This window comes from Porites lutea, chromosome 5 (genome assembly GCF_958299795.1).
Source record: "Porites lutea chromosome 5, jaPorLute2.1, whole genome shotgun sequence".
NCBI lineage: Eukaryota > Metazoa > Cnidaria > Anthozoa > Scleractinia > Poritidae > Porites > Porites lutea.
In genome coordinates this window covers 29,512,823-29,524,821 of record NC_133205.1, presented here as the reverse complement: position 1 = coordinate 29,524,821, position 11,999 = coordinate 29,512,823, and the positions used below count along the sequence as shown (strand labels likewise).

At 38.4% G+C, this 11,999-nt stretch overlaps 2 protein-coding genes across 2 annotated transcripts in view; one reads left to right on the top strand and one right to left on the bottom strand.

Annotated features, from left to right (window-relative positions):
- LOC140938199 (glycine receptor subunit alpha-4-like) overlaps nt 1-6,389 on the top strand; it is a 16,819-nt gene extending 10,430 nt beyond the window's left edge. Inside the window, exons 8-10 of the mRNA XM_073387717.1 lie at nt 1-212; nt 1,895-2,047; nt 6,033-6,389. The exon at nt 1-212 is cut by the window's left edge and continues 3 nt beyond it. Of these exons, the coding sequence (XP_073243818.1) occupies nt 1-212; nt 1,895-2,047; nt 6,033-6,389 (722 nt within the window). The remainder of the gene's footprint in view (nt 213-1,894; nt 2,048-6,032) is intronic.
- A 433-nt stretch (nt 6,390-6,822) lies between these two features.
- On the bottom strand, nt 6,823-11,934 carry LOC140937708 (SNARE-associated protein Snapin-like). Its single transcript, XM_073387272.1, has 4 exons — nt 11,788-11,934; nt 11,570-11,616; nt 8,391-8,509; nt 6,823-6,990 (listed from the first exon to the last, which is right to left on the bottom strand). Exons 1-4 carry the CDS (start codon nt 11,928-11,930, stop codon nt 6,910-6,912), a joined length of 390 nt encoding a protein of 129 aa, XP_073243373.1. The 5' UTR covers nt 11,931-11,934; the 3' UTR covers nt 6,823-6,909.
- Between the last annotated feature and the right edge of the window lie 65 nt (nt 11,935-11,999).

Genomic DNA, 11,999 nt, shown 5'->3' with positions numbered 1-11,999 from the left:
ACTACTCTGGCTTGAGAGCCTCATTCTCCTTACAGCGCCTGTACAGTTATCAAGTGATTCACCTTTACGGACCGAGCGGACTCATTGTAGTACTCTCCTGGCTGACTTTCCTTCTACCTAGAACGCAGTCCCCTGCCCGAGTCACGCTTGGAGTGACGTCCGTCCTCACCATAGTTACTGTTCTGACCATGTCCAATAACGCTATGCCCAAGGTACAAACTTTTCACTTTTAATGTTACAGAAGCTTAAATATTAAGAAGGATCATAAAATAGGACCAATGGGGTAAATGTGCTCCATGGGACCCTAATTCGTATTACTGCAGCTTTCATTCTGGGAGCTAAAGTGTGACAGGAAAAAATTAACAACTAAATGCCACTTGTATTTTTGGGCACTAAAATTTAGCACGATCTTTCTTATGTCGTATGTAAAGACAGGGTCCACGAATGACCAACTTCACATGGGACGAACCTAGCTAATGCCAAGCTAGAACAATAAATTTTGCTTAATTAGTTTAGGTTCGTCACAAGTGAAGTTCGATGTCTGACCCTGGACCAATGATACATATTGAAAACTGAGTTGACATTCAGGTTCAGAATTAAATATGTTTAAAGAATTATTTCTTCAGGGGAGCTTCGTTGTTCACCGAATGGCTACTCAAGTAGATTAAGGCCTGGGTCTTTACAGATTTCTCAGAATTTTATAAGGGGAATGGTGTAAGCTATCCTATGACGAGCAACATGCCACTTTTTAAAACCGACCGTTTTAAGAATAGCTTTATTATCTTTTCATGTTTTAAAGCAACTAACTTATAGGTTAGAGTTTTCGAATTTCGCAGCTTGTATTTCGATAACTTTTTTTAGCATCTCATCTCTTGTTAGTTTATCTATTCCTTTTAATTAAGATAGATTAGTTAATGTTTAGATCTATAATTTAATTCTTGTAACGTAAATACGCAATTCAGTTTTCGAACTGCTTGATTTACGAATTAATAAACTTCAAACTTCAAACTTAAGGCTAATCATAACCAAGAAATCCTCCAATTTCATTTTAAAAATTAATTTTTTATCTGCATCAGACTTGATCAACCACGCTCTATTTTATCGAGGAATCATTTGCGTCGAAATGCCCACTGGACAGAGGGCAAACCGCTTTCCTTATGTAGGTCCAAAAATCAGCTAATAATACTCTTCTTGCAAAAACAGTCGGAGTGCCGATGATGAAGTCAATTTTAGTTAGAGGAGAACTGGCACTAGTCAATGAACACCAATTGCAGCTGTCAATTGTAACGCTTCGAACCATTCCGAGCCGCTAAATTCGCAGACACTTTGAAACAGAGAAAGTGGTGGGAATCGTTGGTTACAATTTTTGAACACTGGAGGGCGTAGTCGATTACGTGACCAAGTAATTTAGATTTCTTTAATCAAGGTTTTTTAAAGTTTAGTTTACTTTACCATCTATCATTCCTCGTGGATGTCTTTAACAATAGTTTTTGGAAAATGTGCATAAAAAGCATAAATGAGTTAGACCCAGGCCTTAATCTACTTGATTATAAACGCATTCCCAGGTTAAATAATTCAAAGGGAAAAGTCTGCATCGAATAACCATGACCACTTAAATTTGCCGACTTTACAGAAAACCCAGGGATTAGAGAGTCTAGAATCAGAAACCCGGAGGGTTTCGAAGGACTGGGACCGGGATTTTAAATTTTGGAACAATTTTAAGTATACGTCCCCTTGGGAGTGTTTATTCTTAGCATATATAGTATTCTGTCTTGTCAGTAAACTTTACTAAAGAAATTTTACAAGACTTACTTCACTGATAGCAGTGAAAAATACATTGCCGCTAACTTAATAGTTACTGTGACAGCAACAAATATTTTCATTATTTTTCCAGGTGAATTACGTGAAAGCTATCGACAAGTACTTGATCGTGTGTTTTTTGTTCGTATTCTGTTCTTTGCTGGAGTACGCCATTGTGCTCCTTCTTGATCGAGGAAAACGAAACTTTGAAAAACAGAAGAAAGAAACTAGGAACCTTGTGGAGAAGGTAATTTGTGTATGTTTCTACTGTGCAACCAACTTTCCACAAGTACAGATTATGTAGTTCCGCGAATCGTTTAAACTTGACTCCAAGGATAGCCTCCTTAATTAGCTGGCGAACAGAGCTGCGGAGCCGCCTCTTCTCAAGGCTTTACCTGAACAAAAGCCAGGGTCGGCCAGGGTTTTTGGGTATATAGTATATTTGGGTATTTAATTTCAGGTATACAGTATTTTTATGCTTACAATTGGGTAAAAAGTATTCCCTCACGACCAATTTGGATATAAAGTATACCGCCAGTTTTTCGCAATTTTGGTATTTTACACCAGTTTTAGTGTAATTTTTGGTATATACTGGAAGGTTTATTTCGGGTATTTTGGTATTCCACTACTCCCCCTGGCCGACCCTGAAAAGCAAAAATGGCACCCGCAGAATGAAGCTGTCGCGCGCTATAAATCCTGGTAGCTACGCAAGCTATTCCAAGGATAGCCCACATAACAGCCTAAACAAGAAACCACACTTGCAAGTATACACCAGAGGCGTAGCTACCTGTACGCACGGTACGCACGTGCGTACCTGAAAAAGTCGTGCACAAAAAAGAGATAAATAAATATGAATAAATAATAAAAAATAAAAAGTTTATACTAAAAAAAAGCTAAATATCTAAAGATAATTATTTTAAGAGTACAGTTTGCCTCAATTCATTCAACTCTGGTTGTTTCTTTGAAAGATGTATTTTTTTCTAAAACAACGGACTTTTTTCCCTCCACCCAAATGTTGGTTTCCAGAGAATCGAAGTAATTCATTAATGGACCGAATCTTGAATAACATATCTATCTAGTGAAAAGACGGGAGGCGTTTTTGCTTAAAACGTGTTCGGATTCCTATCCGTTTATGCACATCGATAAATCCTGGGAGCAACGACGGAGGCGAAGACGGCAATGAGAACGTCAAACGAAACGAACCCAATAAGTAAATGAAAAACAACAAATTTTGCACATGCAGCGCGCTTTTCTTCAAAAACTCTACGAACACGACGTTAAATTTCCTTTTCCTTGTTAGGACGACGTAAACACAGGAACCAATTCGATTTCTTCTCCGAGTCCGAACTTGGGTGCGGTCGCCAAGACTCCATAGGGAAGTTCATCTATATTTGCTATTTTGAGAGAGATGAAAGAAAAGCGAGAAAGGTTTTTTTAAAAAAAAAACAGAGAAAGAAAGAAAGAAAGAAAAAAACACATATATTTTGATAGCTCGGGAGGTTTTCGTTGCCCTCGCCGTGCAGGCTCGTATGATCAAATCCGGAAAAATATCGGATAAGTTGGACAAATTATTTGCACTACAAAACATTGCGAAATTACAAGGCATCGGATTCACTTTAGTTTTCGGATTCAAAATCTATCGAGACTTGACCAAATCGGCAACTTTCCAATTCGGATTCATGTACTGTATCTGCTTAAATCAAGGAAGTTTTGAAAAAGTCGTGCACAAAACAGATATATAATGAATAAATAATAAAAAATAAAAAGTTAATTCTAAAACGAAAGCAAAATATCTAAAGATAATTATTTAAAGAGCACAGCTTGCCTTAACTCATTCACCTCTGGTTGTTTCGTTGAAATATATTTTTTTTCTACAACAACGGCTTTTTTTTCCCTCTCCACCCAAATGTCGGTTTCCCGAGAAAGGAAGTAAACCATTGAGTAATGGGCCGAATCTTGGATAACATACATGTATATATCCGAGTGAACAGATGGCAGGCGGTTTTACTAAAACCGTGTTCGGATTCCTAACCGTTTACGCACATCGATAAATCCTGGGAGCAACGACGAAGGCGACGGCGACGGCAATGGGCCCAATAAATAAATGAACAAACAACAAATTTTGAACTTCCAGCACGCTTTTCTTTACAATCTGTACAAACACCACCGTAAAAAATTTCCTTTTGCGACTTTGTTTGGAGTCCGAACTTGGGTGCGGTCCCCAAGACTCCGTAGGGAAGTTTACCTATATTTGCCATTTTAAGAGAGTTAACTAAAGAGAGTGGAATGAAATAAACGCCAACAAGTTTAAAAAAAACCGCCCATTCATTTTGACGGTCGGCTAGGGAGGTTTTCGTTCCCGGCCCTCGCCGTCGTCGTTGCTAAGTCATCCTATTCACAGTCATGTAACTGATTCATCATCCTGTGAGATGACGTATGTCAGTTCGCAAAGAGTGTCAGTAAAAAGGGTCAGCCCTGCCTCCCTCCCTTTCTCGGACATAATTAGAACTTGGAGTCTTTTGTCGTTTTCCTCGACCGGGATACGTCCCATACCTTAATATAATAAGTCAGAGAAAGGGATAATGAACTATATTCATGAAAGTGACAGTTCCATTTTGGTTTTACTGCAAACTGCGGAAAAGTATCCGGATAAACTAGACATATTAGGGACATTTATACGAGGAAAAATAAGACGCGTCTTACATAAGACGCGTCTTAAATAAGACGCGAACTGTCCCATTTAAATCGGCACCTTTTCAATTAGGATTCACGCGCTGCATTAGCCTGTACACAGACGTTGCTTTATTTTTCTTTTCGTTCTTTTCGAAAAATCTTCTTCCCCCACGCCTACCACCTTGCGCTGGCGGTCAACAAATCCCCCGCGGTTTTTCCTTTTAGATCACTCGCTCTCGACGGACTTCGAAAAGAAAATAGAGGGTCTGTGGACAGGCTGGCGCGCGCTGCATCTCCTTAAAAACGACGAGTAACGAATCCAGAAAAGTATGGAGCCTTATTGCATGATAGAAGCCTGTGTACAGACGCCCCTCTACACACGCTATATGATAAATGATTGACGTGCATCACTAAATGGACCCAAACACCCGACAAAGTATTTCATAAGTTGCTAATGTCATTTCATATACAGAAAAAAACTGTTAGGCTTACAACGTAACCAAATCTTAAATCAAGAAAAGTTTTTTTTTTTGGGGGGGGGGGGGGTGCAAAGTGATTTGGAGAATTGTGCGTACCTCTGAAAAAATCCTGGCTACGCCCCTGTACACCAGTAAGTTGAAGCAGTTGTGGACTATTCTTAGAAGGGGAATTTTTTTTAGCGGTTTGCATGTTTAAGCCATCTTTTTTTCAGAGATAGATCCTTAGTATTTTGTACTTGAAATCTGAGGCTTTTTTGTTTAAGTGTACTTGGAGGTTATTGCAGTAAAAGGAATGTGCCCTTTTCGACTGTTCCATTCTGTCGTTTCTATAAGTTTTCTTGTTGCCGTTTCACGGTCCTCATCCATTTCTCTTTTTAGTTAAGCGATTGTTTTTTAATGGTTCCCCTCCCCGCGGGTATCGATACACTTCAGCGTTTTCCACTAAATTATAAAATGACATAAGCATCTTCACAAGGGCACCCAACGTCAATTTTCGGAAAATATCTGTTCGGAAGACGATTTGAGATCTAGAATTTTCGGAACATTTGTTGTAAAATTTCTTGCTTGCCTGCCTCTCCTAAGATTTTGGAACATCTAAAAAATGGTATTATTGCCCTTTTTTTTAACGGATTTTTACCCTAAAAAGGTCACCTAGAATTTTCGGGAGCCTTTTTTCTGGCTGAAATTTTCGAAAAGGTAAGTTTTGATCCCTATAATTTTCCGAATCACTAGACTTTCAGCTAGGAACCAGTCCGAACAGATGAAAAAGTTTTAGGGGACAAAAATATGCCTTCATCTACCCTTTAAATACTAAAATACGTTCAACAATGCTATGTTTTAGTGGTTTTGAACTATATATATTCTCGTTGGGTGCCCCTGTCTTCATCCAGACAACCGCCGTTATATATCTCCCAGACTACAAAACACAGTAAACAGCCCGTGCGTAGGCACCAAGAACGAGCGAGCGTTTGAGTCCTGGAACGAGTGTAGGCTAACGCACTTCGCGCTTTGAAAAACCAATTTTGAAGAAAAAAAGTTTTGCATTTTACAAATTAAATCTCTACCCTTTTATCATTTCAGATAACTAGTGGCCTGGCTCAATTTAATGGTAACATTAAACATAGACACTCTGCTATCATTTTGGATGACAGAGAGCTTCGAAAGCTACTCCACAACGGAGAAACAAAGTCAACGGACCAAAAGGGAGACGAAAACGCTGAAAGCAACTCAGAAGCCAGTGATTCCAAGCAAGCCTGTAGTTCACCAGCTTTGAGTAAAGTGGGAGAAAGATGGAACGGTGTTCGAGAAATTGTTTACCGGGAAACGTTTATTGTTGGTGTAGATGCGTTTTCACTTAAATTATTTTCCTTTGTTTTCTTTACTTACAACTTTTACTACTGGGTGACAATTTTCTACTATCCTAAATGTTTGATCTAGAGTGGTGCAAATGCTTTGCTACAAAATTTTATAAAGCTTCCCCTGGTGGAGAGTCCAAAGAGCTGTGCACTAATTCTGCTTATTGTCTGTTGTATAGAGTTACTCTGGCCAATCACCGAACGGGCTGATAATCAAACGAACCAATCACATTTGCAATGGACGCCAAGCGAGGGAAACACGTTTTCTTCTGATTCGTTGATAAAATTGCGCCCGATTTGTTAATATACCTTTTTAGCTTTCCAATTGAGACCACGTGATGTTCTCCTGGAATTTTGCCTTTTGTCTTTTCATATGCACGTGGATGCACTAATAGGACTGTTTGGTTAGCATATTAATATTGATAAAAGGCGGTATCATTATTGTGATTTATACTGAAACCTTGAGTAGTGTTATATTAAGTGTTTGTAATTTAATCTTTAGCACCAACAAAGTTTTTCGGAAAAATGTTTAATGTAAGTTAACTTCAGCATAAAGATTTGTCTATATTTATCTACAAATTTCTGTTAAATTTCTGGTTGTACTAGAACTCTGAGGGTTCAAGTAAAGCTTTTCTTTTAGCCGTCTCTCTTGTGACACTCTGATGCAGTCTTCCAAGCCTCTCCTAATGATAAGAAAAACATAACACCATATTGTTAATAACTAAATTCTTTAAATTTACTTGACTAGGATACTGCATACAATGGTTTATAAAAGATTTAAATGGAGTTGCCAATACAAGTCAGAACATGAAGAACACTAGCTTTGCAACATGTGAAAGTCATCAGGGTGCAAAGAAAGTCAGTTTTACAGCTTGTCCAAATTCCAAGCTGTACCTAGCATGTACTAGCCCGAAAGTCATTTCAACTAGCCTGAAAAAGATTTGATGAGCAGGATTGATTACAGTTCCTCAATTTGAATTCCGCCAAAAGAATCATTGCCCATCAGGCAAGTTAAGAACAGAATTCACTAGCCCGATAGTAAAATCCACTAGCCCCAGGCTATCGGACACCACTTTCTTTGCACGCTGGTCATACTGACAATGGTTGCTTTTTCCTGAGCCACCTATAAGTGGTGCCACTAATGGAGTGGAGACACAAACTTTATCAAAATTTAAACAGAGGGAACTACCACCAGATAGAATAAAACAAATTTAATTGCTTAAAAGATTAAAAGAATGTATAAATAACACATTAACACAAAAGGAGGCACAAATGGACAAACTTTAAAAAGAATGAAACAGATTGCAATATTGTGGTTCGTAAGACTTGGTTGTCTAACAGCTTTTCAAAGTTCACTTTTGTCAGGACAGTTGTGTGGACTGATCCAGTATCATGGTTTATTCAATTGCTGGAACGTCGGATTTGTTTTTGATCTTTGATTGCATGACCTACATCTTCATGTACTTGAGTGTTTCCACTTTGTGTTCTAGTTCTTTAAGGAAAACTGGTACTATAATCTTCGCTAAAATAAATAAGCCCCCTTCCACCCCTAATTAGAATTGATGTTTGTTACTTTGTTCAGATTAGGCATTTTTTAAAATTAATGACGGGAGTTTTTGAGGATTATATGATAGGGTGTGATTTGGATGTCAATATTGTGCAAAATCATACCATCACAATCATAATATCAGAGGCCCTGCCTAGCAGGAACAGTTCTCTTGCAGGTCCAAGAGATTACATTCATCAGCCCCAATCTCTACAAAACAACACCTCTTTAACCCTTTAAGTCCCAATGGTGACCAACATCAATTTTCTCTTAACAATATCCATACAATGTCAAGAGATTTGGTTATGAGAATTAATAAAATGATCATTTAAGAGAAAATGCCTTGATCTTTTATCAAATTCTCTTAACTCATTCATGAAGGAAATGTATGGAGATCAGTTTGGAGAATTTGTATGTGGATATTTGGGCTTAAAGGGTTAACCCTGTACCATTGGTGTCTGTTTTAAGGAGGTTTGGCTGTTTATTTATGTTGTTCATATTGTGTTTTAATGTAGTTCAAATTGCTTGATTTAGTACCTGGGCATTCTGCAGTATGTTATTTACAAGCATGACTCTTCTCCTAGAATTCATTAGCTTCTTTACATACGGTTCAAGATCAACTGGAAGTTCTTGTAGTTCAGACAACCTACGCAGATCTATTTTAAATGGGTAAATAATAAAAACAATCAATAATTCTCAATGACCTTTGTAATCCCATAGCTTTAGCCAGTCCTAAAGAGCAAAAACAAAAGAGAAGAAAATGAACAAGGACTGGGGAGAGATTGATCACGATTTACCTCCAAAATCCTGACCCAATTCTTCTTGAAGATGTGATACTAATAATTGTGATCTTAACTGTATGTTTTATGCTGACAATAGTCAAGTTTATGTTTCTATTAACCCTAACCACCCGAAAAATGATGCTCTCGATACCCTTCAGCAATGTGTTGAGCATATTTTCTCATGGAATAGTTATGCTCAAGAGTAATCCTGGAAAGACTGACCTGCTACATTCTACATTGCAGTTTACAAAGTAACCATCTTTAGGTGAAACCATTACGTTTGCAGGAACTAACATCATCATTAAAAAGAAAGCTAGAAACTTAATTATTTGTTGTTTTATTAGTGCTCACATCAATGAAGTTGGTAAAAAAGCGACTCTTGCAATGAGATGAGTAAGACACATTCAGAAGTATCTCTTGTACACGATGGGCTTAAAATGTTAATTAATGCTCTTGTCATCTCTTGATTAGATTACTGCAATAGTGTATTATATGGCATCCCTAAGTATCAAAGAGATAAACTTAAATGTATTCAGAATACTGCGGCGCGTCTTGTGATGAATTCTAAACATTTAAACCATGCAACGCCTTTACTAAAAAACCCTGCACTGGCTACCAGTTGAGAAGAGGATTGAATTTAAGATTTTCCTATTAACTTACAAGACCATAAACAGCCAGTCAGCAGACTACTTGAAGCCTTAAGATCAGGGTCACTTTCACTACTCTGTCCTCAAAGAGCTAGAACTGACAACTATGGTGGTAGAGCTTTTCCAGCTGCAGTGCCTAAATGGTGGGATGTCTTACCACAGAACATTAAGGAAGCAAAGACTGTTGACAGTTTTAAAACACTGCTCAAGACTTTTCTTTTTAGGTAAACATTTTTAAATTCATAAGCTGTGAGAAGTTATATTGGGATTTCTGCTCTTATATTTTTTCATCTAGACATTTTATTATTGTAAGGGGCATTGAGATTTTTTAAATGCGCCATATAAGTATTAGCCTGCGAAGCGCAGACGCATTTCCGGTCGTCGCTTCTCTCCCTCCGAAAAATAGCGTCTGCGAACCCGAGCGACAAAACGATTTCCGTGACGTAAAACCTTTTGTTTTGATGTAGGCCAATCAGATCAAAGGATAGAATACAGCTCAAGTGACTCCTCGCGACCTCGCGCGCTGAAGTGTCTTGGATTTTGGAGAGAATTACCAAATACGCTTTGGAACGTGAATTTCACGACCATAACAAGGTTTCCTGCGACGTTGAATGCTGACTTCTTTATGAAGCAACTGCTTCTTAAGCTATGTATGTGATGTGGGCCTTTGGTTTCGCTTTATAAAATACGGTAGTACGTGACATAAACAAAACCTGGACAAAATAATCGCTACAGCGAAAGGAAAGCAACATAGCTTAATGACATCGCGCTCAGACTTATTTATTTCAATTTAACCAGCGCTGACAAAAGGTGGTGAATCAATTACACAGACACATCCTTGACTGATGCAGAAATCTCTAACAATCGCTCGTTAATAATTCTAGTATCGCCACAACACAATGATCTGAAATATTATAAACCTGGGCCAGACCCAGCGTGAAATAAATAGTTACAGCAGTAAATAGATCATAGTCAAAATGACATTTCAGCTACGACGCTTCTACTCATCTCACAAAAAACTATGGAAATGAGAACCTTGAAAAGAACATGTATTTAAAGAAATATACCGGAGCAAATATAAAATGCTTTCGATCTGATCAAAGTTCTATCTGAACCAAGAAGCAACCACGCATGGGAAATCAATTACCACATGTCCTACCTTTCAAAGATAAAGGATATCTACTAAAAAATATCTAAAACGGCACACGACAAACTATCGAAGAGTTCTCCAAGGCATACTTTCCTGCCAGGAACCAGAAAGGAACAGAAGCAACAAAAGGCATGATGCGTCTACTGTCATTAGGACAGTTATCGTTTCGAATGTGATCAAAACAACTACGTAGGCAAATAGATGAAAAATTTCCTCTAATCTTTTCTTCGATATCAATCCTCTTGATACTTATTTCGTCAATCAGTCCCACAATCCTGGCAAATTAACTTTCGTAAACGCGTCGTTCTGAGAAAAAAGGACGGCTATACAGAAGCCACGTCGTCCTTTCAATTTCGACTTGAAAACATATCCATCGCGCACGATCCTGCGAGAAGTCTCGCGAGTTAGTTCCTTGATTTTAAGAGCTAAACCGCGATTGGCTAAAAATGTTTTACGTCACGGAAATCGTTTTGTCGCTCGGGTTCGCAGACGCTATTTTTCGGGGGGAGAGAAGCGACGACCGGAAATGCATCTGCGCTTCGCAGGCTATATAAGTATGTACAGTCAACTCCCTTTATAGTGGACACTGTAGGGACCTTGAGTTTATGTCCTCTCTAGCGAGAGTCCATAATAGCGAGAGTTTATTTCAGGGAAACGTCTGTAATTTGTCTTTGTCAGGGATTTAGCTACTGTCCGTTATAGTGGGTGTCTGCACGGCAAGAGTTGACTGTAATTATCATTATTACTATTATTTATTATAGTTGGTTTTCATGCAATCTCGGGAGACACAAATAACAATGGTGAAATGAACAAATGCTGGTGGACAAACAAAGAGAGCTAATGAGCGATCTTTTGTTTACCGTCCACCAGCATGGCGGCGATGACGTAACGTGAAAACGACCTATAATATTGTTATTATTATCATTATCATTTTCTAAACTTCAGGGCTGCCACTAAGAGCCGAGGACCAGCAATTTACCCTGGCTACTATGAGCCCCGGTTACTCTCAAACGAACCAAGAGGAATATAAAACCAAAAGAACTTCCTAGCTGTACATTTCCCCTGCTCTTAATCTCATATATTATATACCTGGCAACTTAAAATTTTAGCCCCAATCCTGAAACTTAATGGTCTTACCTTGGGTAAGTTTGTCGATTTGCTCCCGTAGTTCAACTTGACTTTCTCTGCAAATTAGAATAAGCTTAGATTCTTAGCTGATTTCGGAACAAGTATTTCAAAGTAGATCATGGACTATATAAAAATAAAGTGTCTGACGTTTCTTTGGATGACCAAAGTACAGCTACAGGTTAGGACATTTATAGCTAGCCCATATTAGTGAAAACAATTAATCATACCTCACGCTTAAAACCTTGTCATCAAGCTCTTGAACTGCTGGTTTAAATATCTGCATGAGACCTTCAGACATAACACCCTGGTTATCCTCATCTGTTATCTTTTCCTCCCCGCTTACAACTTCAGCGTTTTTTTCATCGGCCATTTTTTTTCCCGTCGCCAGCGGTTAATCCCAAGCTTGGTACCAGTCTCTCTGTCTTTTGACTGGACTTTG